Genomic DNA, 27111 nt, shown 5'->3' with positions numbered 1-27111 from the left:
ACTTTACATGCAGTCCTAATGTTGCCTTTTTCGAAAAATATTTTCTTTCGTTCTTGTCTTCTTTCCTTTTTTAAAGATTTTCCAGAGGGGGTCCGGACCCCCGGCCCCCCCCCCCCCACCCCCCCCCCACCCCATGGATCCGCGCATGGTGACATATCATGCTTTCTGTTTATGCAAGTAAACTTGTGTTTGGTTAAATTTCAACAGAGCACAAATATCTGAACAGTGTACAAACTCATTACTGTTTTTTTAGGCAAGGGTGGAAAAAAGTGGTACACAATGACATTTTTATTAAAAAAAATAAACAATGAGACAAACATTTCCAACATCTTTGGACGGTTCAAAAATCCCATGTTAAACATACGATAAAGCCCGAAACGCGTGAAAATGTTCCGAATGTAAATCGGGTGAAGTAAGCGCTCTATGTATAGAGTTAGATTATGCGTCTAGATTGATTAAACTGGGCGGGTCTACTTACTTATTACTTGAGGATGTAAAAAAACGTGTTTTTTTAAATGTTGCTCTTAAACAAGGGTGTAGGGTGAACTACTAAAAGTACAACAGTTAATTCACAACAAATCGTACGGTATGTTTTATAATCAGTAGAAGCTAGTCGTATTTGCGCTTATGAGACCTGTTTCACCCACAAGTAAAGAATTCACAGGTCCATCATGAAATATTTTCCCCAGCGCGCATATACTTGTCCTATTCAATATGATCGCGGCCTCATCAATAAGTTTTCGCTGAAAACTTGTTTTCAGATCCTTTACATCATTTTGATTGTAAATGTTACTGTATATATTTATGTATATGATATATCTAATAAATACTGTTTAAACCAATCAACATAAACATAACTGTTAAAACTTAAAACAGTTCATATATATATTATAGAAATTACATAAGGCAAACATACAATACATCTACAATAGTCTATCAGTCAAATATATATATACACATGGTAAATGCTATACATTTAAACCGGTCAATAAAGACCACTCTTGAGAGAGTCAAAGTATGGTCTTTATTGGGAGGTGTTCTTTATTCACATGTTAAAATACACTGTATGTGTTAAAATAGGAAACAAAACATGTGGTCTTTACAGCCAGGTGGTCTCAGTTCAGAAGTGGCCTTTAACACAGGTTTGACTGTAAATCAGAGAGGAAAACATCATCTTCAAATAGAAATGGATCTACATGCTTATGTTTATGTTATAGTCCGTAGTCCTCTTTTCTTGTAAAACAAACTTTTTGGATGAAAATATTTTTGCAACGTCTATTCGTTTAATATATTTAATATGTAGAAAAAAGTGCAACTTTATAAAATTCTAAGTAGAGATAAAACAAGAGCTGTTGCAGGACAGCAACGCTCGACATTTCAACAGCTTTGTCAATTGAATGAATACAAAAGCTGAAAAAGGGGCATAATTTTGTAAAAATGCAATGTAGAGTTTCGGAACCTTTCCACTGCATGTCGCATCATGAGGGTGAACAACTGTTTGAAGTTTCAATCCTTTCCACTAGTGGATACTGAGATACCAGCTAATATACAAAAACTTAACCAAAAACTGCTAAGTCGAAAAGGGGCATAATTTTGAAAAGGCAGAGTTGTGGGACCTGCACAGTGCATGTCAGATGAAGACAGTGAACAACTGTGTGAAGTTTCAATCCATTCCCATTAGTGGATACTAAGATAACAGCTTACAAACAAAAACTTAATCAAAAACTGCTTAGTCGAAAAAGGGGCATAATTTTGAAAAAAAAAAAAAGAGTTGTAGGACCTGCTTAGTACATGTCAGATGACGGTGAACAAGTGTGTGAAGTTTCAATCCATTCCCATTGAGATACCAGCACACATACAAAACCTTAACAAAAAATTCTAAGTCGACAAAGGGGTATAATTTTGCACAAAAGCAAAATAGAGTTATGGAACCTGTGCAATTTAAGTCAGTTTATTACAGTGATTAAGTGTGTGAGGTTTCAATCCATTCTCACAAGTGGTTACTGAGATACTAGCTTACAAACAAAATCTTAACCAAGCTGGGACGCCGATGCCGACGCCGGCGCATGGGCGAATCCAATAGGTCTACTATTCTTTGATTAGCCGAGCTAAAAACTACTCATTCAATTCATTAAGTAACCCCGATATTTTCACAATACAACTAGTTGTTCAAACAAAGACTTGTGAAGTTTCTACTTTTCTCTATTTTCCACAATCAAACAACAATGGTGGCAGACTGTCACAAAATACGCCCATCATCGAACTTGGTCGAATTCAATGGCAATAATCGAAAAGTGCCTGGAGTGATTTGGCTGGTCATCGATCTAGGCCGAGATATTATGCCCACAAACATTGTCAGCAAGTTTGGTGAAGATCAGGTGAAAACTGTTCGACTGAGAGAACGGACAGGGCTACATTAGCAGATTTTGAGTAATTCAATGGTCATAATCAAAGAGTGCCTCTGGCAATTTGGCTGGTTATCAAACTTTGCTGATATTTTAAGTCCACAAACATTATCTGAAAGTTTGTGGAAGATCGGAAAAAAAACTGTTCCACTTAGAGAGCGGACAAGGCTAAATTCGACGTTTTTCCGAGTTATTCAAGGGCCATAACCAAAGAGTTCCAGGGGTGATTTGGCTTGTTATCGAATTTGGTCGAGATATTATGCCCTTAAACATAGTCGCCAAGTTGGTAAAGATCGGGTGAAAACTGTTTGACTTAAAGGGCGGACAATGCTAAATTTCCAGATTTCGAGTTATTCAAGGGCCATAACCTAAAAGTGCCTGGAGTGATTTTTCTGGTTATCGAACTTGGCTTAGATAGTATGCCCAAAAACATTGTCGCCAAGTCTGGACAAAAACTGTTCGACTTATCTTAAGATAACGGACATGATTTTGGACACCGACCATCCGCCCGCCCAAACCGGATGCTCACATGATAAGCACCTCTCTTTCAGAGACGGGCGTAAAAAGAGGATCCCTAGTTTACTTTTTAATCAAAATTATGAAACATCTGCTGAGAACTTTACATGATTTTCGCAAAAATATGTTCTTCCTGGTATAATTATTAATGTCGTCTGCTAGAAACAAATAATTTTATGCAGAGACTACAAGCCATATGAGGAAAATAGGGATTTTCCCTTTAATAAGAAGACTCTCGCATGAAAATATTAAATGTTGTAGTATATGACTAAGGACTATGCAAACAAACGGTGATTTTGGTAATAATATAAACACAAGCCTGGCAATATATTTGTTCGAATTCTTAGATCAAAATGCATTTAATATTTACACAATTCCATAAATAAATGTTATTTAACTTCATTGCCGTGGTATGTAAAACACAGCAAAATTCATTTGCAACAGAGCAATTTTCAGGCATTTTGAACTAAATATCTTAAAATAACACCTAAACATTGTAAACAATCAACATCAAAATAAAGTCAAATCAAACACTTATTTTTTTAAGTTTTTTTTTTTTTTTTGACAGCGCGTGTGACTGTTTGAAACCCTTCCACTTGATACTAACAAAACTTTACTTATAAACTGTTCATAGAAAAATGAGCTCAAAGCGTTTACACAATATGATTTGTCCTGGTAATTCACATGAAATGTTTAAACACAGATTTTTTGGGTATAATACGAGTATAGTCCTGCAAAATCCTTTTGTCCAATTGCCAGAAACAAGCGGTCATGCCATTTTAAATGATGGTGTTTGTAGCCTAGCCACCAGAAAAAAACATCTATGCTTTTGAAGTACAAAGGGAAATGGTACCTGAAAAAGACATTGAAAATCATTTAATTTACGGGTATTTACAGTCATTTGATTGCTTCTGTTACTGCTTATATATAACCACGTAAATAAAAAAAACAGTTACTCAACGCATAGATCAAAGGTCGAGCAATATTCGAAGACGCAAACATGAACCAAGGGAACCAGCTACAAGAATTATATCCATGAAAACGACCATCACCGGATGTCGCCCAAACGAGAGTTACCGAGACGTGCAGGACGAGCTCTAAACATTGATACAATAACTTAGACTATGTACTAACAGGTACTGATAAATTGGTGTAGATATGCAACCATGTATTCATTAGTTAATTAAATGTGCAAACGTGCAAACGATAAGTAGTCTCAGAGACGCTGAGATAATGATACACATGCATTAAGGTAGTTATCCACGTTTGAAAAATCGGAAGTGATGGCATAACGTCATTTATCCGGAAAACCTATAATAAAGCCCGGATTCGGCGTACGGAAATGAAAATCAAGTTATAGCGAGCAAAGCTCGCAAGCAATTGCAGGAAGCGCAACTGCGAGCGCACATCTCGCCTTACGGCAATGTTAAGGCAAATATAACAAAAGCTTTCCGAATGAGGCAGAGTGATGTAGCTGAAAAACTTTCATCGACGTCTGTGCATATTTGAGTTACAATCACTATATTCATTTAGGTGTCTTTATTTCTAAAAACTTAGGCTGTGAAAATAATTTCAATTTTGCTTTTATTTTACGAAAAGCGCGACCCTAGCGGACAGGTGCTTACAGTAAATGCTTTGTTCGCAGTGAATATAGAACTTCATTTGATTGCTAAATATTGTCCATCACTAAAAAAAAATGCAAGAAAGAATTCCAGTTGGTAAAAAATATTATTTTGTTTTAAAAGATCAAGCATTGCCAGTAAATTGTAAAAAATATCATTAATAAGCATAAAGCCACATGAAGGCGGCAAATAGTCTTGATTACCTGCCCCTTCACTGTCGATTTGTACTTAATTAGTACGATGGGAACCAGAACCAAATAGGTAATGACGTCACCGTGACATCGGCTTTCCATAAAGTTTGCAACGTATGATATTTACTGCTACAGGTTTGATACCACAATTTCTTTTTTCTTTTCAAGAGAAGAGGTTCTCGCGAATTATTTTGAGCAGTGAATATTTTCTTTGTCGTTTAAGCTACGCTCGCTCAGAGGCTTTGCCTTTTTCATATTAAATTACTCGGAACCTGTGAGTAAATTTATTATAATGACACTTCTGCTTTACTTCTAAATTCAAAATATGATGTTAAAACATATGGCGCGTTAAAAAATCAAAATAGTGTTTTAAAATTAAAGTTAAATGTCCCGTTTCTTTAAGGAGGTAGGTTACCTTAATATTTGTATGTGCGTATGCCCAACCGGAAGCTAACATGACGATTTATTACGACGTTTATGACAAACTAAATGTGTTTGTATATCTATTTTTTTTTTATAATAAAATCATGAACCTGCCTCCTATCTGATGCTTAATGGTTTAATAATGCAGAAATAATGAACAAATTGCCGCAGAACACTAACAAACATTATTGCCTTAAGGTATTAATTAGATCACTAATAATAATGTTTACAAAATGGCCTTTGCTTGGTATATTCTGAAAGGTAACCGTGTTTTGCACTATTTTGCAATTTTTAAACAACTTTTACCATGCCGTTTTTTTGTAAATTTTGTATAACTTATGGTTTTATCTCCTCAAGCTCAAGTAGAGACAAATTTCAAAGTGATAGCCACTATCCAAAACGTTTGCAGAAAACTCATTTTACCATTAATTTTAATAAAAGAAACATCAAACTATTGGTAAAGAATTATAAAACACAAAATAAAAATGTCAATATCATTTTTTCTATGGTGCCTCAAGTGAACGGATTTAATGAGACAGAATTCATACTTCAACATTGAAATATTAAGGTCGAATGCTGTGTTTCTGTTTTAAATTTTGCTTACTCCATTAAAAGATAACCTTAGGGCAGATGTAAAACCTATCTAAATTTCTTCCACAATATATAATCTAAGAGTGAAAGCAAAATAGAGACCTTCCATTGCGTTTAACTCAATATTTTTAAAGATGTGTAACTCTACCCCTTCTGTTTAAGTAGTAAATTTACTTTGAACACCAAAAAATCGCTTATAAGAATCATCTTTTTCCATTTTTGTACGATTGCTCGTACTGCTGCTACTGCTACTACTGTCATGATTGCTCGCACTGCTGCTACTGCTTGTACTGCTCTTATTCTACAACTGCTACGACTGCTCCTACTGCTACTACTGCTGCAACTGCTTCAATGCCACTGCTGCTACTAATGCTACTGCTACTACAATTGTTACTACTGGCACTTCTGCTCCTACTGCTACGACCGCTGCTAAGACTGCTCCTCCTGCTACTAGTCCTGCTACTTCTGCTACTGCAGCTACTACTACTACTGATACAACTGCTCTACTGCTCCTACTGCTACGATTGCTCGTACTGCTGCTACTGCTACTACTGCCGCGATTGCTCGTACTGCCCCTACTACTACTACTGACACGATTGCTCGTACTGCTGCTACTGCTCGAACTGCTCTTATGCATCAACTGCTACGACTGCTCCTATTGCTACTACTGCTACGACTGCTTTAATGCCACTGCTGCTACTACTGCTACTGCTACAACAATTGCTACTACTGGCACTTCTGCTCCTACTGCTACGACTGCTGCTTCTACAACTACTACTACTACTACTACTGCTGGTGCTGCTACTACTACTACTACTGATACAACTGCTGCTACTGCTACTACGGCTATAATTTGCTACAACTTCTACTGCTACTACTGCTCCAACTGCTACGACTGCTCCTTCTGCTACTGCTATTTTTGCTACTTCTACTGCTACTGCAACTCCTGCTACTGTTCCTTCTGCTATTACTGCTACTAATGCTGGTTCTTCTACTACTACTACTACTGACTGATACAACTGCTACTACTGCTCCTACTGCTACTGCTACTTCTGCTACTACCGATTCCACTGCTACTACTGCAACTGCTTTTTATGCTACTGCTACTGCTACTACTACCGCTGCTTATGCTCCTAATGCTACTACTGCTACTGCTTCTTCTACTACTAATTCTACTACTACTACTGTTACTGCAGCTACTACTGCTGCTACTGCTACTATTTATAATTCTGCTACTGCTGCTACTTATACTGCTGCTAAAGATTATATGTGAACTTCAAACGAATTTGGTCTTAGACTAGTAGTTTTAGAGAAACATGCTTCAGTGTTTTTCTCTCCAATTGGGAATGGGGCGGGGGCAAACTGTCTGTGTTTCAAATGTTTATAGTTTGAGACCTGTTTGAAAAAGTTGGAAAAAAAGAAAATATAATTACCAATCTGTACGGTTCAGGTACGGATCGATACGAATTACTACGTTTCTATCTGTGGCTAGACATAGCTATCCGCGCCGAATGTTTGACTGCGGTTTTAAGATGCTGCATATCCCCGTATATATGGCTCATTTTTAAGCACTCCTGCTTCTACTATTACTTCTACTTCTGTTGCTACTACAACTCCTACTACTATAATATTGCTGCTGCTATTGCTAATACTACTACAGCTGATACTGGTACTACTGCTTCTACTGTTGCTGCTGCCACAACTACTACCACTACTTCTGTTGTTAATACAACTCCTACTGCTGCTACCACTTCAGCTACTGCTACTGTTGCTGATACTGCTACTGTTGCTGCTACTGCTGCTGCTGCAGCTACTGCTACTACCAGTATTTCTGCTGCTATTACTACACCTACTACAACGGTTACTACTATTGCTTCTGTTTATGTTGATGCTACTGCTGTAGCTGATGCTGCTGCTGCTACCGTAACTACTACTGCTAATTCTGCTACTACCATTACTACTACTACTGCTTCCGCTACTGCTGATGTTGCTGCAGCTAATGCTACCTATACTTCTACTGCTACTTCTACTGCTTCTACCATTGCTTATTTTGGTGATGCTGCTACTGCTTCTGCTGCTGCAGCTACTGCTACTACTAGTACTTCTGCTGCTGCTACGACTACTCCTACTACAGCTACTACCAGTACTTCTGCTGCTATTACTACACCTACTACAACGGTTACTACTATTGCTTCTGTTTATGTTGATGCTACTGCTGTAGCTGATGCTTCTGCTGCTACCGTAACTACTACTGCTAATTCTGCTACTACTATTACTACTACTACTGCTTCCGCTACTGCTGATGTTGCTGCAGCTAATGCTACCTACACTTCTACTGCTTCTACCATTGCTTATTTTGGTGATGCTGCTACTGCTTCTGCTGCTGCAGCTACTGCTACTTCTACTATTGCTTCTACTGCTGCTGCTACTACTACTACTACTACTGCTGCTGCTACGACTACTCCTACTACTGCTACTACTTAACCTATTACTTTTGTGCTGCTGCTGCTACTGCTGTAGCTACTAGTAGTAGTTATATTGCTACTACTCTGCTACTTCTGATATTGCTGCTACTGCTACCACTGCTGCTTCTTCTTCTTTCACTACCTTTATTGTTACAGCAAATACTTTTGCTACTATTGCTTCTGCTTCTATTGCTCCTATCACTAACTACTATTACTGCTACTACTACAACTTCTCCTACTACTATTACTACTACTACCACTACTGTTGCAGCTTCTGCTACTACTGTTGCTGCTGCTAATACCACTTATGATACAACTGCTGCTACTGCTACTGCTACTACTGCTACTGCTACTAATGCTACTTCTGCCATGACTGCTCCTACTGCTACTGCTAATCCCACTGCTACTACTGCACCTACTTCTGCTGATGTTGCAACTACTACTCCTAATGCTACTTCTATACCTACTGCTACTACTTCTACTACTGCTACTGCTGGCTGCTGCTACTACTTTTATTGTTGCTACTACTATTATTGCAGCTACTGCTACTAAAACTTCTACTGCTTAGACTGCTCCTCCTGCAACTACTGCTGCTACATTTGCTGCTGCTGCTGCTACTACTACTGATACAACTGCTCCTACTGCTACGACTGCTCGTACTGCTGCTATTGCTACTGCTGCTAATACTGTCACGATTGCTCGTACTGCTGCTACTGCTTGTAATACTCTTATGCTACAACTGCTTTGACTGCTCCTACTGCTTTTATGCTTCTGCTGCCACTACTGCTAGTGTTACTGCAATCGCCATTACTGCTTTTACTACTACTGCTGGTGCTGCTACTACTACTACTGATAAAACTGATTCTACTACTACTACTACTATTGCTACAACAGCTACTGCTACCTCTGCTCCTTCTGCTATTACTGCTACTAGTGCTGGTGCTTTTACTACTACTACTGATACAACAGCTGCTACAGCTCATACTGTTCCTACTGCTACGACTGCTCCTACCGCTACTGCATTTTTGCTACTACTGCTGCTACTGCTACTACTGCAACTGCTGCTACTACTACTCCTACTGCTACGACTGCTCCTTCAGCTATTATTGCTACTAGTGCTGGTGCTTTTACTACTACTTCTGATACAACTGCTGCTACAGCTGCTACTGTTCCTACTGCTACGACTGCTCCTACCGCTACTGCTAATTTTGCTACTGCTGCTGCTACTGCAACTGCTCCTACAACTGCTGCTACTACTGCTCCTACTGCTACGACTGCTCCTACTGCTACTACTGCTTCTGTTATTATTATTATTATTATTATACCAGATTTATATAGCGCCCTTTTCATGATCAATTTCACGTTCAAAGGCGCTTTACATAGTTCAAATGCAGCCACACAGGGCGCATAATTCATCCTCTACTAGTACAGACACAGAGCGATCTGACCAGAGGGACAGAGTGAGACAAAGCCCCCACGACAGAGAGATCAGAAATCAGATACAGGCTTGTCCGGCTAACTTAGCCTAGCTCGTTGCGAATAGACAGCCTGGTTCTTTAACGTGCCCAGTGTATAGCACTGATACACGCAAGGATTGCCTGGGTTCCTGACCAGTACACCTCTAGTTAGGTGGGAAACACTGAAAAGCGTTTCTGAAAATTCCCGAGTAGCTGCCGGGGATCGAACCCCCGACCTCAGGATTGGAAGGCCAGTGTGCAAACCACTGAGCTATCCGTCCACCTATAAACTATGTTACTACTGCTTCATCTGTTATTACTTCTACTACTGTTACTGCTGCTATTGCTGCTGCTACTGCTACTATTCATACTGCTGCTTCTGCAACTGCTGCCTAAGGTCAAATGTGAACTTTAAAAGCATTTGGCCTAGTAGCTTGAGAGAAACATGCTTGCATACAAAATTTTGAGGGCGGCAAAGCCCGACTATTCAATAGCCTTATTACATGCATTTGAACAAGGCAGTCTCAAAGACAGCCAAATTCCTTGCCACTGTTATGGAGTGAAAGGGAAAACATTTGACTTTGAGCTGTGACCTTTACATTGAACTGACATGGCTGACTCATAAATTATGCACATCTTCTTGTAGAGGTGATCATTTGACCCACGTTTCATGATAACCCTTCAAGGGGTTTAGGAGATACAGAACGCAAACCTTTGAACTTCAGTTGTGACCTTGACCTTGAGTTGACATAGCTGACTTATAAGTCCTTGATGAGATGATCATTTAACCCAAGTTTGATGAAAATCCTTCAAATGGTTTAGGACATACAGAATGGACACAAAATGGAAGGCTCAAACATTTGACCCTAATTTGTGACCTTGCCTTTAAGGCGGTAATGCTTACTCATACGTTCTGCACATTGTCTTGATGAGGTTATCATCTGACCAAAGTTTTATGAAATTTCTTCAAGGGGTTAGGAGATATTGAGCGGACACTAAATGGAAGGCTAAAACCTTTGACCTTGAGTTACGACCTTGACTTCGAGTCGGCATGGCTGACTGTGAGTTATACATCTCGTCTTGGATAGGTGATCATTCGATTAAGGTTTCGTATAAATTCTTCATGGGGATAAGGAAAACCAGAGCGGACACAAAATGGAAGGCCTTGACCTTAAGCCAAAATGGCTGAATCGCATTTTCTGCACACTATCCTGATTAGGTGATCATTCAACACAAGTTTCATGAAAATCCTTCAAGAGGTTTAGGAGATATGGAAGAGACATGAAAGTGTTACAGACAGGTGGAAGGACGGACAGAGACCTTTCCTAAAATCCCAAGCAATTGTGGCCGGGAATTAATGAATATAATTAGATTTAAAAAATTGAAAAATTGAAATAATTTTGTAAAATTGCAAAATATGGTTATTGAACCTGTACACTGCATATCAGCTCACGACAGTGGACATAAAGTGTATAAAGTTTCAATTAAACCCCATCAGTGGGTACTGAGATAGCAGCTTGCCAACAAAACTTTAAACAAAACTGCTAAGCTGAAAACGAGGCATAATTTTGTATAAAAAAAAATTAAAATAGATTTATGGAGCCTGTGTACTGCATATAAGATCAAGACAGTTAACAAACATGTAAAGTTTCAAAAGATTGTCATCAGTGGGTACTGAGATTCCATCTTACATGCAAAATCTTTACCAAAAATTCCTAAATAAAAAATGGGGCATTATTCTGCAAAGTGAAAATAAATTTATGGAACATGTGCTGTAAATGACAGATCATGACAGTTAACAAGTGTCTGAAATTTCAGAGCATTCCCATCAGTGGGTACTGAGATTCCAGCTTACATGCAAAACTTTAACCAAAAATTTGCAAAAAGGGGAATAATTCTGCAAAAAATGTCATGGAACCTGAGCACTGCATGTAAGATCACGACAGTAAGCAAGTGCGTGAAGTTTCAAAGCATTCCAATTAGTTGGTAGTGAGATTTAAGGTTACATACAAACCTAAAAAAATCTAAGTTGAAAAAGGGGCATAATTCTGCAAAAATGCAAAAAGAGTTATAGAACCTGAGGACTGCATGTCAGATCATGAAGTAAACAAGCGTTTGAAGTTTCAAAGCATTCCCATCAGTGGATACTGAGATTAAAGAATACATGTAAAATATCAACAATACGTTCTAAGTCTAAAAAGGAGCATAATTCTGCAAAAATACAAAAAGAGTTATGGAACCTGAGCAAAGCATGTCAGATCCAGAGTGTAAACAAGCGTGTGAAGGTTTAAAGCATTCCCATACATGCCAAATTTAATTAATAATTTCTATGTCGTAAAAGGGGCATAATTCTGTAAAAATGAAACAGATTTATGGAATCTGTGCACTGCATGCCAGATCATGACAGTAAAAAACAATGTGTGAAGGTTCAATTCATTCCCGTAAGTGGGTACTGAGATTAAAGCTGGTAAACTAAACTTGGACCAAAATTTCCACAAGACAGGTGACGGACAGACGGACGGACCATGGACCAATGGATAGGGTGGCAACTCTTTGCTCTCTCAATCCCCCCTTCCCCATCCGTCCCTCCAGGGAATATAAACACTGTCATTCTGTCACTAAACTACACAGGTACTGAGAGTAACTGTGGTCAATTTGGGAACAGAGCTCAATTCACTGATTTTTCACAAAGTTGGCCCTTTTAACATGACGAGGCTCAATTGTATAAAATTTTTAAAAATATTAGATCAAGTTTAGAATATAATAGATAAAAGCAAATAAAATAACTTACTTGTATATATATCCTTGTTTGAGAACGTCCATTTTTCCTCCAAGTTCCACCTTCCAAGAAATTTCCCTATATTTATTACAACACGCACGCGTTTATTTATATACACAAATATATGTCATATGTTAAATTTTGTGTAACATATTTTTAATGGAATGTTTACAAAATATTTACACTATAAGTCAGAGATTATTTAGTAACTTAACTTTCAGCTTTTTCAAACACAAACTTCCACGGTTTATCCTCCGTAACTCGGAAATTCTGAGATGAGTCTATATATTGTTTAACGTGTACAAACTCTGTTTCCGGTTCTATCGTACAGTGGCGTATTGCTACTGCGACTTTGTGTGAAAGTTTCTCCACTACCTTAACGAGATCACGCAATGTTGAAGCAGACATGTTTACATCCTTCAAATAAACACTTTCAATATTCGCCATTTCAGGAGGCAGCGACCTTTCACCTAGATTGATAAACTGCAACTTCACGTGTTTCACTTGACTATTAACTTTCAATTGTGACACAGGTATCTCGAATAATTCTAACTTCCTTAGATCTGAATGCTGACTAAAATCTAAACTGAAAGTACACGAATACCTGTGCTCGGTACACCATAAGCGCCACAATATAATCTCCGTCATTGTTTTTCTGTTTATAGTATAATTCAGAAACTCATTCAGTTCATCGTGACTCATCTTGAAACCGTCGATACAAATTGCTTGTAACAGAGAATTATTCTGTAATGTTTCCAACATTTCACGGCTCCAAGAACCAGATGATCCAATAGTGACAGATTTCGACGACTTGTTCAACAGTACCGGAATTTGGTCTTGTTCTCCGTGACCCCAGTAGCATATTTTATTGATCTGGAACAGTTCGTGCAATGCACAACAACCGATAATTTCACGTAAACTACGACCACTGTCTGGTGTGTTGATATTTATTGACGCCATGTTGTTTTTATTGTGTAACGCGAGCCGTGTTAAATTTGAAAAGTATTTTTCTTCTCCACAATCTTCATTAATGAAAAAATCTTGACAGAAAAGTTTGAGTTCTTTATCACTCGTGTTTTCTTTCATACAAGAAATGTACATGTCTTGTATGTCTTTCAGAGGTTTACAGTCACCAGTCGTGGATCTGTATTCGTTCGTTATCTTATCTTCGCTGATAACAGAAAGAAATTCCTGTGATATTGAGGAAATGATTTCTGCATTCACCATTCCGCTGATGAAAACAAGCACTGTCGACATGTCAAGAATACTTTGCAAACTTTTGCATTTGTTTAGAACAATGTTTTTTACATCACTTTCATTTTGACAGCTAATGTACAATGCACAAAAAAACTCTTGAACTGTTTTGTGTGGAAATGAAACTTTAGAAATTTGTTTGATAAGTGTCTTTTCTGTGCTTTGCGTTAATATTCCCGAGTCAAAACTTAATTTCAAATACTCTGGGGTTAGATGTTTCTCTGCCACTGACTTGTAAAAAACAAGAGTGTTCTCCTTTGTTTCATTGAATAAAGTTTCAAGTGCTAATTTTCCTAAAGCTTTCAGATATGTGCAATATTGATTACAATGTTCATGTTTACTAAAGCATTGTGGGATATCACTCTGGGAAGGTTCGCCCGTTGGTTCCACTTCCGGATGTTTGCTTATCGGTCTTGACAGCAGGAGTTCAATAATGCTTGAATAAAGTCCACATTTGGACTGTCCTAGTGGAATATCTTCACACCATAAACAAATGAGATACATCGAAAGAAGGGGGACGGATTCCAGATGCTCGAGTTTATTTTCTTTGATTTTTTTATGCAATTGTTTGGCCGTGATTTTTGCTTTAGCAACATCGAGATTCTGTATTTTTGAAATTGCTCTTTCCTCTAATGTCTGTGCTGACTCAGAGTTGAGTTTTACTAGCTCCACTTTCTTATCTATTTCAAGATTCAACACAGCTAATTTCCAAGGTCTTGTTGTTGTAAGGATTACACACTTTTCACGTGCATTACGATGTGGGATTGTTTTTGGTATTTTTGTACATTTCTTTTCAGGATGGATCCACTCATCTAGCCCATCCAGGATAATCAAAGTTCTTTCCTGGTGCAGAATTCCCTGTAGAGTTTCTATTGTCATTTTGAAAGACCGTGACAAATTTTGTATAATTTGATTCATTATCAAATCATCAATACTGCAATCATCAGAAGAACCCCGCAATAACACAAGAAACAAAAACTCAAAATCACGCATGGATTTTATCGCATCTTCTGATAAGTACTTTTTCATTTCGGGACGATGAGCCTGGCACCACGTGATAGCAAGATATTTTGAAAATGCAGTTTTTCCAAATCCAGCATCAGCGGTTAAATATATTTCACAACTGTTTTTAGACTGGAATACATCCGACAACGATATGACAGCAGTTTTAGTCTCTTTCCCAGCTGGCTTTTTCTTTTCAATGAAATTCATTTCAGGCAAAATGTAAAAATCTACAAGTGGAGTATCGTGTCCCTTGACTAGCGGTGACAGTGGTATTTTACTGTGTCTTGTTTTGTAGAAGGTAGCCAAATCGTCTTTCAGCTCTGAAGTATAGTAAGAAAGATGTCAAGCATTTCAGTGCAAAAATTCAAGCCAGCACAGCCCATCTCTATATCATAATTATGAATGCTGTTTTCTGATTAGATGAAATTGAACGAAAGCGACCTAACAAAATTAGCTATTGAATTCTTATCATGTTCTTAAATGACTATTGACCCCTGATTTATAAACAAATTTTTGACCATTTATCCTACTCGATCTATGTGGGAAACAACTTATAGTCCATTCTTACATTGTAATTCCATCTAGTTCTTCCGTGAAGAAACTGAAGAAATGTAGCTTATAGTCAATTAAGTGTCTAAGTGTTTAGTTAAAAATTAAAAATGATTTGCCTCGAAAATATATTGACCAACAAAAATAAAAAAAAACATCACGCACGGTCGTGCTGAATATCGTAGAACTTCCTGTGAAACTTTCCGACAAAAGATCAATTTTAATTGATTTTATTTGAATTTGTTTCGGTCAATAGTTTTCAGATGACAGTCAATAATGATTTTGTTTGCCAGTATAATTTTAACCAATGACCGCTTAAATGTTAGATAGTTGTATACTACTGACCGTAGAAATTTTCCCCGTCCTAAAAAGGATAGAAGAGACGAAGGAAAGAAAATAAATGTTTAGAAAAGTCAACAGTATATTTGTTTGTTTGTTTTGGGTTTCACGCCGTTTTTCAACAGTATATCAGTCATGTAACGGCGGGCAATTTACCAAGCCAGTGTTCCTGGATTCTGTACCACTACAAACTTTTTCTCCGCAAGTAACTGCCAACTATCCCACATGAATTATGAGAGGTGGAGGACGAATTATTTCAGATACAATGTCAAATCGACACGGAGAACATACCCCCGCCCGGGGAACGAACTCGCGACCCCGCGATGCGAAGACCAACTCCCTACTGAGCTAAGCGGGCGGGCTCTGCAACATTTTGACGGCATTCAAAGTGTATATGGCTTCTGCTTTATACGACCCCGACGTTATTCATATCGATGTTAATTAACTCCAAGAAACCAGGACATTTACTTCTAAGAAAATTTGATTTTATTATTTTTCAGTGAGCGCATACCAGTGTGAAAATAAGGGGTATATTATATATGAAATTGCATGGAGAAATGTGTTCTTAAATGCTCATAAAATAACCAAGAATGCAGGAAATGAAGCGCTGAATTTAAGAATTTTCAAAGGGCGGGTTGGGGTGGTAGGATTGGGGTTATGACCCCGGTCCCATAGCTGGTCGGTAGAGTTCTTTTTCACCATGTTCAACAAAACTTCTACTTGTAAACGGCTTACATCCACAAAATACACATCAAATCGTTTAATGTATAAAGACAAATATTTGTCATTGTAGGGGTTCGGTTGGACCCTCACCCCTGAGAAAACTAGCTGGATCCGCGCATGATATTTAATACATTATTTCTTGTCTAAAAGTCACTAGTATAAAAACAAGAGGACCATGATGGTCCTGAATCGCTCACCTGTCCCAACATGACCCAGTTTTGAACTGAGTATGACGTCGTTTTTTTTCTATTATTTGACATAGTGACCTAGTTTTTGAGCTCATGTGACCCAGTTTTGAACCTGACCTAGATATCATCAAGATGAACATTCAGACCAACTTTCATACAGATCCCATGAAAAATATGGACTCTAGAGAGGTCACAAGGTTTTTTCATTATTTGACCTACTGACCTAGTTATTGATGGCACGTAACCCAGTTTCAAACATGACCTAGATATCATCAGGTTGAACATTCTGACTAACCTTCATACAGTTCCCATGAAAAATATGGCCTCTAGAGAGGTCACAATGTTTTTATATTATTTGACCTACTGACCTAGTTACTGAAGGCACGTGACCCAGTTTCGAACTTGTCCTAGATATCATCAAGGTGAATATTCTGACCAACTTTCATGAAGATCCATTCAAAAGTATGACCTCTAGAGAGGTCACAAGGTTTTTCTATTTTTAGACCTAATGACCTAGTTTTTGACCGCAGATGACCCAGTTTCGAACTTGAACTAGATATTATCAAGATGAACATTCAGACCAACTTTCATACAGATCCCATGAAAAATATGGCCTCTAGAGAGGTCACAAGGTTTTTCTATTATTTGACCTACTGACCTAGTTTTTGATGGCACGTGACTTAATTTCGAAACTGACCTAGATATCATCAAGGTGAACATTCTGACCAATTTTTATGAAGATTTTGTGAAAAATGTGGCCTCTAGAGAGGTCACAAGGTTTTTCTATTTTTAGACCTACTGACCTAGTTTCTGACCGCACGTTACCCAGTTTCGAACTTGACCTAGATATCATCAAGATGAACATTCTGACTTACTTTCATAAAGATCCCATGAAAAATGTAACTTCTAGAGATGTCACAAGCAAAAGTTTACGCACGGACGCACGGACGGACGGACGGACGGACGATGGACGACGGACGCTGCGCGATCACAAAAGCTCACACTGTCTTTTCGTGACATGTGAGCTAATAAAACTGAAAATTAACTTCTGACGTCAAGTAATAAAACACATACTGAATGTACCTCGGGCAATAGTTTTAACGATTGACTGACAAGCCATTCAGTAAGTGTATTATACTGACGCTGGGAAATTCTCCTCATACATCTGAAATGAAAGGATGTGAGATTTACATCAAATAAAATTGTTAGAGAGCATTCAACCTGCACCCGGATCAACAGAACAAAAAAGCCACGGATATAAATGATGCAACAAGTATGATGACAAATGCGTTTGACACAGGCCCTTCTAAATGCTTAATGAATAAAGTCTAAAAGTAGGCTTAACTTTAAAATAATCGGAAAGTCTTAAATTTTCGTTTCAATGGATGGAAAAAAGAAGTACCTGTTGTGTTGCAAAAAATAAATTGAAATGAAATAATCAAAAATACAAGCATGCCTATTTCACAAAGATGATGTTATCCAAGTTTTATTTCGATTGAATAGAAACTGTAGGAGTTGAGTGCATAATGTTTCTGATGTAACTGTAATATTTCAATGTTCATAAATCTTTAACTGCAGAACAAATATCGAATATGAAAGTCCCCATAATATGTCAATTTCATGTTGATGAGGTATAGATATACCAAGTTAAATGTCAGTTGCATAGAGACTGCAGGGGAAGCTAAGTACAAATTGTTGTGATGCTAGTAGACATTTGCGAATTAAGTCTACGTGGACTGTGAACACCTAAGACGATCGATTTTTCAAGGGGGCCGTCTCAACATTATAATTTTAAATTATGTTTGGTAGGAAAACATCCCAAAAATGATGGTAAGGTCTGGCTTATTATGTCACCGAACAAGATAAGATTTGGATTTGTCTTTCCGTCCGTCTGTTCACCAGAAAAATGTTTTGTTATACATATCGCAAAAAGTATTTGATCTAGCGTCATAACACTTTCCTGAAATGTTCTAAGACTTTAATATGATAAGTTGCGCATCTGCGTCAAAGTTGAAAAGATGAGCTAGTCTGATCACAATGTATCCGTATTCCATCGTCGTCGTCGTCCGACATAAAACAATCTAAACTGGGACAGCTGGGATCAAAATGTAGGCCAGTAGGTAAATCATTGCGAAAACTGTAGAAAACGTAAAATCTTGCTTATCCATTCCTTTGTTGTTATTATACGCCCGAGGGGACGTATTTTGGAAACGTGGAGGGGCCACGTATTTTTAAAGAAACATTGCACAATGTCCAACACATCGAGACGACGTGCAGAGCGCATATTTTGGATGGCTAGCTACAAGGTCAATGTGTCACACTTAGGGGTCAAAGGTCATATTACTTTGTTTCGAGTGCGATGTGTATCTCTTGAACTGCTTGAACGATTTTAAAGAAACTTGGCACAAATGTTCACCACATTATGACGACGTGCAGAGCGCATGGCTCGCTTCAATACTTTTGGCGATATGTGTAGCGTAACTTCTCTCTGATAGACAGAACAACGGAACAAGAGCCGTCCGTAAGACAGCACGCTCGACTTTTCTCAGTGCTTGACTCTGAATTAGGGCTTTGCCAGTAAAAACATCCAAGTTAAAACGGGACATAATTCAAATCAGAGTTATGTGGATTGTTTCTCCGCGTGAAAACTTTGATAGTAAAAAAGTATTTAAAGTTTCAAATCAAAAGCTTTAATAGTAATAGAGATATCAAAAATTTTAACAAAAAAATCTAAGTAACGCTATCAAAAATTTTAACCAAAAATTCTAGGTTAAAAGGGGCATAATTTTGTTAAAATTCAAATCAGTGTTATGGGGATTGTTTTTCCTGGTGTAGACTTCAATAGTAAATAACCTATTAAGTTTCAAGTCAATAGCCTTGATAGTAACAGAGATATTTGACTTTATCAAAAGGTTTAACCAAAAATTCTAAATTAAAAAGGGGCATAATTCTGTCAAAATTCAAATCAGAGTAATGAAGATTGTTTTTCCTGGTGTAGCCTTCGATAGTAAATAACCATTTTAAGTTTCAAGCCAATAGCTTTGATAGTAACAGAGATAATTGACTTTATCCAAATTTTTAATCAGAAATTCTAACTTAAAAAGGAGCATAATTCTATCAAAATTCCAATCAGAGTTATGGGGATTATTTCTTCTGGTGTAGACTTTGATCATGAGTATATAACTTTTATAAGTTTCAAGTCAATAGCTTTGATAGTAACAGAGATATTTGACTTTATCAAAAACTTAACAAACGGCGACGCCGATGCCGGAGCGAGTGCAACAGCTCTACTTTTTCTTCGAAAAGTCGAGCTAAAAACAGGCACATCCGAATTTATATCACCTACCGCATAGTGATGACATAATAACCCAAACCCTATTGCCGTTATAAACTCTTTTTCCTACCGGGCATAATATAATCAAATTATGTTGAGACGGTCCCCTTGAAAAATCTATCGTCTTATGTGTCCACTGTCCACGTAGACCTAATTTGCAAATGTCTACTATAACATACTGAAGTTCAAACGGGGCGTAACTGAACAATACGTCCCGATAATATACGCTTATCCACATCTTGTCGATTGTGTATACCAAGTTCCATTTCAGAAGGACAAAGACTATAGCTCATAATCGAGCTAAAATAATTCATCAAAAACCAAAATCATCCAAGAAATTACAAAAAGTTAATATAACAGTTGTCTGATCTGTAATCTATTTAGTCTGAAGCAGCCGACATTTTATTGACAGAGTTTTATCCAAAGCAAGAACCTGCATTTCCCTAACACTGAGTCAAGACATAAAACAAAGAATTAGACGAATCTGGAAGGAATCTATATACCTTTGATTTCTTTTATGCCGTTTTAATCAATATTTTATTGATATTGTCTCTCATCTAGGAATATACCACCACAATGACTTACGCTGCAACCAGCGTCTAATGAAATAAACAGTAGTTCTATAATTAGCGTTGCCTGCTAAGTGTCAAAATCTATGAATTCGTTCTATAGACACGAGGAAAAAATGAATTAAATCTCTTTTGTACGTTTTCCAAGTGACTTAGTCATACATCGAATGTTACAAGTTAATGGAACGTTGTTTTTATCACTTACATGTATGTGACTTAAAACACGCACAGATGATTTCCACTCACACTTAAAGGTCCTAAACCTCTACCCTGCTAAAATTCCGTAATAAACTCGCCTATCTTCCAATTTGGATAGTGCCATTAATTGTTAAAAGGGGTGCTAACCAAAATGATACTGACTGAATAGCGAACAGTGCAGATCATGATCAGACTTCATGGATGTGCAGGCTGATCATGATCTACACTGGCCTCAAAGGAAGAATGAATCGTGTCCAGCATGGTAAGGGTAAAAATATGCACTCTGAAGATGTCTGCAGTCACTAAATACTTCCGTAAAAAGCCGCTCCCAGAAATTTTCTAACCGTTCAAGTGGAAGATAACGAGGTCAACTGGTAAGATAATCACACGTTCAAACAACGTTTCGACCAGCTAGATTTAGTAACAAGAGCTGTCGGAGGACAGCAACGCTCGACTATTCAACAGCCTACTAGTCAAATGAATGAATACAAGTTGAAAAAGGGGCATAATTTTGTAAAAAAAAGGAAATTGTGTGATGTTTCAATCATTTTCCCATAAGTGAATACTGAAATACCAGCTTACATACAAAAACTTAATCCAAAACTGCAAAGTCGAAAAAGGGGCATAATTTTAAATAAATGAAAAGTAGAGTTATGTGACCTACCCAGTGGCATGTCAGATAATGACAGTGAACAAATGCGTGAAGTTTCAATGTATTCCCATTAGTGGAGACTGAGATACCAGTTTACATATAAAAACTTAACAAAAATCTGCTAAGTCAGAAAATGGGGCATAATTTTGAAAAATTGCCAAGTAGAGTTATGGGACCAACACAGTGCATGTCAAATCATGACAGTGAACAAGTGGGTGAAGTTTCAATCCATTCCCATTTGTGGCTACTGAGATACCAGTTTACATACAAAACCTTAACCAAGAATTTCTAAGTCGTAAAAGGGGCATAATTTTGTAAAAGTAGCAAAACAGAGTTATGGAACCTGTGCAATGTATGTCAGTTTATCACAGTGAATAAGTGTGAGAAGTTTCAATCCATTTTCCTTAGTGGGTACTGAGATACCAGCTTACATACAAAACCTTAACCAAGAATTTCTACGCTGAAAAAGGGGCATAATTTTGTAAAAAAAGCAAAACAGAGTTATAGAACCTGTGCAATGTAGGTCAGTTTATCACACTGAATAAGTGTGTGAAGTTTCAATCCATTCCCACAACCGGTTACTGAGATACCAGCTTACATACAAAACCTTAACCAAATCGGGACGCGGACGCCGACGCGGACACCGACGCATGGGTGAATCCAATAGCTCTACTATTCTTTGAATAGTCGAGCTAAAAACCTTTGGAGGTTACTTTCAATCTTAAAGATTATATTAGGCACAGTAAATATTTGCCAAAACTGTGCCTCTAGGAATATATGCTTGTGAAACTTTTCTGTGATGTATGTACTTAAGCAAAGTTTTATCATAATCTGTTCAAAAATAGTATTCAGAGAACAAAATGCAAAGTTACCATATCAAGGTTAAGTCTAAATTGCATTCATAAAACTTTTAATGTCAGGGGAACGTCTTAAGTATCATGGGCTGATCCAGGAATTTGTTGGTGAACCTTTCAAGTTGATTTTTTTTTTGGAGGGGAGGGGGGATGAGGGGAGGGCTCTCACATGAAATGTTAAACTATTTTAAGCCTGTCCCTTCCTGTTCTGTTTAAAAATGATATTCAATGATGGCAATAGAGCGAAGCGAGCTGGAAATGTCATGTGCATAAGAATATCCACCCTCCTGTATAACGATGTTGTTCCTAGAGTATAACCAAAGGTGGATAAAATGTAATAATGATCTGCGAGAGGAGCGGGCTAAAAGAAAGTATTTTGCTTACGTTTTCAGTTTCATAGAATTTATATTCGCGAAGATGCATATTCTCTTTTATTATCCCGAGAAATCTTTATTATTTGGTATGAAAAATACATAGATCTTTGTCCTTATTCTGAAAATATCCTGTTTCCATGAAAATAAATTGGACGAGGCCTACCATTCAAATTAGCTAGATGTGCACATTATTCTTTCACTTTTACGTAACTGTTCTGAATCATTCTACATTAGATTCACGTTAACACAAAACGCACACAAATGCCAATATCCTTTGGACTTTGTATAATCTCGACAGATGATCTTCAACCTTTTCCGGAAGTAAAACAAATGAAAGTAAACGTACAGGCTCGCAGGGGTCACTAGGTCTAAATGTATGCGCGTGGACTTTTTTTTTAGCACGACATATCAGCTTTTATATTAACTAAATAATATATAAACTGGAAACATGTTGACACGGTTTACAAATTTCTGTCACTGATTTGAGGTGCTTTGTTACTCATGCAAACAACCGGTCTGCGCACTACCAGAAGACATAAAATATTGCCGCACACTTTTAAACTATACATAATGACCTTTGCAAAATATGAAATCTACGTACATTTAGATGTCGAATAAATCATCAAAATAAAAAGAACTGCTCACTTAATATAATGTATAGTAATAATTACGTATTTCCAATAATCATTATAGCCTACCTGACACAATAACATTCCATGTACGTCTCCGAAATTGTTGGTACTAAAATTCGATGTTTATATGTCGTTACTGTTAACAAAACCAATTTTTCCTCTTTCCGCGTGTCAATATCTCTAAAAGTAACGCATTCTAACAGGCCATAGTTATAATTTATGATCATGGTTAAATTCACAAAAATGATAGATGCATTTTTTTCTTCAAAGTTTTCAAAAACAAATAATTTTCGTCTTTTAAGCAAATTCAGCTATATCGATGCGTAAGAAAGGAAGATGATAAAAACTACTAACAAACTCAGTCCAAGACCAAAGTCTGGTTCATCATAAATCCAAAAATATCACGCTATGTTTTTTTTTATATTAAATGAATGCTTCACACTTCATACTATCCACAATAATAATAATGCGCAATTACGGCCTATTTGGTTTCTATACAGTCAAAGATTATTTTCTAATGATAACAAGAGCTGTCTCCATAGGATGACACATGCCCCCGATGGCACTTTGAATGAATAGTTATGGCCGATGTTAGAGTTTAGGACCTTTGACCTACGGAACTGGGTCTTGCGTGCAACACGTCGTCTTACTGTGTCACACATGCATGCGTAGTTATTTTAAAATCCATGCATGAATGACAAAGATATGGACCGGACACGCCCATCAATGCACTATCATGAAATATGACCTTTAACGTCTAAGTGTGACATTGACCTTTGAGCTTCGACCTGGGTCTTGCGCGCGACACGTCGTCTTACTGTGGTACACATTCATGCCAAGTTATTTGAAAATCCATCCACGGATGACAAAGATATGGACAGGACACGCCAATCAATGCACTATCCTTTAACGTCTAAGTGTGACCTTGACCTTTGAGCTACGGACCTAGGTCTTGCGCGCGACACGTCGTCTTGCTGTGGTACACATTCATGCCAAGTTATTTGAAAATCCATCCATCGATGACAAAGATATGGACCGGACACGAAAATTGCGGACAGGCTGACAGACCGACAGACTGAAAGACTGACAGACGGTTCAAAACCTATATGCATCCCTTTGGGGGCATAAAAACTCGATGCACGCGACAGAAATTTTCCAATTCCAATTAGTTTATTTACAAATTGACGTAAGTCCCACAATGCGTGGGCAACATCAGCAAGATATATATACATACATATATAAACCAATCAGCGATCTTTACTAACAGATCTATTGCTGTAAACTCACAAAAATGGATTTTGCAAGGTGTGTGAAGTTGGCGCGTAGCTCGTAGATCGTAGATCGACAATAAAAATGTCTACTTTGTTCACCTGAGTCGTATATCGTAGATCAACCATCGGAAATGAGTTCAGAATGGGTTGACCTGGGTCGTAGCTCGTAGATCAACCATTAGAAAAAAGTTCAGGATTGGTTGACCTGGGTCGTAGATCGTAGATCACCCATTAGAAATGTGTTTAGAATTGGTTGACCTGGGTCGTAGCTCGTTGATCAACCATTAGAAAAAGGTTTAGAATTGGTTGACCTGGGTCGTAGCTCGTAGATCAACCATTAGAAAAGGGTTTAGAATTGGTTGACCTGGGTCGTAGCACGTAGATCAACCATTAGAAAATTGTTTAGAACTGGTTGACCTGGGTCGTAGCTCGTAGATCAACCATTAGATAAGGGTTTAGAATTGGTTGACCTGGGTCGCAGATCGTAGATCAACCATTAGAAAAGCGTTCAGAATTGGTTGACCTGGGTCGTAGATCGTAGATCAACCATTAGAAAAGTGTTCAGGATTGGTTGACCTGGGTCGTAGATCGTAGATCAACCATCAGAAATGAGTTCAGAATTGGTCGACCTGGGTCGTAGCTCGTAGATCAACCATTAGAAAAGTGTTCAAGATTGGTTGACCAGGGTCGTAGATCATAGATCAACCTTCAGAAATGAGTTCAGAATTAGTCGACCTGGGGTGTAGATCGTAGATCAACCATCAGAAATGAGTTCAGAATTGGTCGACCTGGGTCGTAGCTCGTAGATCAACCATTAGAAAAGTGTTAAGGATTGGTGGACCTGGGTCGTAGATCGTAGATCAACCATTAGAAAAGTGTTTAGAATTGGTTGACCTGGGTCGTAGCTCGTAGATCAACCATTAGAAAAGGGTTTAGAATTGGTTGACCTGGGTCGTAGCACGTAGATCAACCATTAGAAAATTGTTTAGAACTGGTTGACCTGGGTCGTAGCTCGTAGATCAACCATTAGAAAAGTGTTTAGAATAGGTTGACCTGGGTCGTAGCTAGTAGATCAACCATTAGAAAAGGGTTTAGAATTGTTTGACCTGGGTCGTAGATCGTAGATCAACCATTAGAAAAGGGTTAAGAATTGGTTGACCTGGGTCGTAGATCGTAGATCAACCATTAGAAAAGCGCCCAGAATTGGTTGACCTGGGTCGTAGCTCGTAGTTCAACCATTAGAAAAGTGTTCAGGATTGGTTGACCTGGGTCGTAGACCGTAGATCAACCATCAGAAATGAGTTCAGGATTGGTCGACCTGGGTCGTAGAGCAACCATTAGAAAGGTGTTCAGGATTGGTTGACCTGGGTCGTAGATCGTAGAACAACCATCACAAATGTGTTTAGAATTAGGTGACCTGGGTCGTAGCTCGTAGATCAACCGTTAGAAAAGTCTTTAGAATTTTTTGACATAGGAAATGAAAGAAATATCATAATTTGCTGTAGATCATATAACAGCTTTTAAAACTATTCCTGAACATACGGCATACTTAGCATAGTGTAAAGTCATGTTCGATTTGTCCATCACACTTTATCCCGGATGTTCATGAAAAAACAGAAATGAATTGATCAAATAGATCTATTTTTATTTTGTTTTCAAAACTTGTAATTTGATATTAGAACCTCTTAAAAATATAATTTATTATGCGCTAATAGACTTAGAATTGACCTGTGAATATGTGTTACCTATCTACTGTTGGTGCATGACGGTGAAAAAATGCGCCAACAGTGACGTTATAAAGCTGTGACATCACCAAAGGAAAAGAAATCGAAAATATAGGTCAGTAGGTGACTTATCCCATGTACTGTGTAGCGTTCATGACATGACATACAGCCGCTAGCATATTACACAGAAACAAGCATAAGAATAAATTTCCTATTCAGATTTTTCTCTTCTGTCATTAAAGCATCACTAAGCTAGTAATCTTATATGAAAGACTAAATTACCTCAATTATGCGTAGTTCTAAATTTATAGTCGTTTCTTGTGACTCTGTTGACGAACCGTCGTGGGAGGTAACTAGAACCACGGACTGGGACTAGTATGTTGAAATCAGCCCCCCCCCCCCCCCCCCCCCCCCCCCCCCCGTAAACTAACATGTAAATAAAGTGACAGCCCATGTCTATGAATAACTTTTCAGCTATGAACTATGAATGAAAGTACATGAATATGTTACGACCGGAAATAGCATCGTAATAAGGCAGTAAGATAATACTAGTAGTACACATCATCAGTTCATTAAACGCAAGTTATTTTATTATGGTCGACCACCAGCACCCGCATCAACACACAAACTCTACGTTAGGAATGACAGTAACTCCAGTTAAAGTTGATAAAAACATCCTTAGCTCGGAAGCAGATTCGTACCTTGCATCTTGTTAATCTTTATCGCATGTTATTTTCACATGGGGTTGTCTTCGAAATATATATAAATAAACTCTACATTGTACGTATGTAGCTCTAGTTTTTTTCAAATAAAAATCATTATTCTTCATCGGAATTATTGCAAGGCCACTCCCGATCGTAATAATAGTAATAATAACTGTTACGGTCGCTTTAATACGTTTAGCCTCACGTTTAAAAGCAATATTTGATATTTGCGTCCGGGAGTCGACACTTTGGCATTGGACCTCCACCCGTGAGACCCGGGTTCGAATCCCAG

At 37.8% G+C, this 27111-nt stretch overlaps 2 protein-coding genes across 2 annotated transcripts; one reads left to right on the top strand and one right to left on the bottom strand.

Moving 5' to 3' along the window:
- Positions 1–860: 860 nt before the first annotated feature.
- On the bottom strand, positions 861–15047 carry LOC128549470 (uncharacterized). The gene is made up of 2 exons (XM_053526112.1): positions 12462–15047; positions 861–3774 (listed from the first exon to the last, which is right to left on the bottom strand). The coding sequence occupies exon 1, from the start codon at positions 14913–14915 to the stop codon at positions 12660–12662; it is 2256 nt and encodes a 751-aa protein (XP_053382087.1). The 5' UTR covers positions 14916–15047; the 3' UTR covers positions 861–3774; positions 12462–12659.
- LOC128549825 (spore coat protein SP65-like) lies at positions 7065–8765 on the top strand. The gene is made up of 3 exons (XM_053527491.1): positions 7065–7074; positions 7559–8107; positions 8485–8765. The coding sequence occupies exons 1-3, from the start codon at positions 7065–7067 to the stop codon at positions 8763–8765; spliced, it is 840 nt and encodes a 279-aa protein (XP_053383466.1).
- Positions 15048–27111: the final 12064 nt, after the last annotated feature.

Source organism: Mercenaria mercenaria, chromosome 16, assembly GCF_021730395.1.
Source record: "Mercenaria mercenaria strain notata chromosome 16, MADL_Memer_1, whole genome shotgun sequence".
Lineage (NCBI taxonomy): Eukaryota > Metazoa > Mollusca > Bivalvia > Venerida > Veneridae > Mercenaria > Mercenaria mercenaria.
This window is presented reverse-complemented; position numbering and strand designations above follow the sequence as displayed.

Bases quoted from the DNA above. Each gene is read 5' to 3' on its own strand.
- LOC128549825 (XM_053527491.1), top strand. The intron at 8,108-8,484 runs GTGATGCTGCTA...CTACTGTTGCAG, and splicing joins TTCTACCATTGCTTATTTTG to CTTCTGCTACTACTGTTGCT.
- LOC128549470 (XM_053526112.1), bottom strand. From the start codon at position 14,915: ATGAATTTCATTGAAAAGAAAAAGCCAGCTGGGAAAGAGACTAAAACT.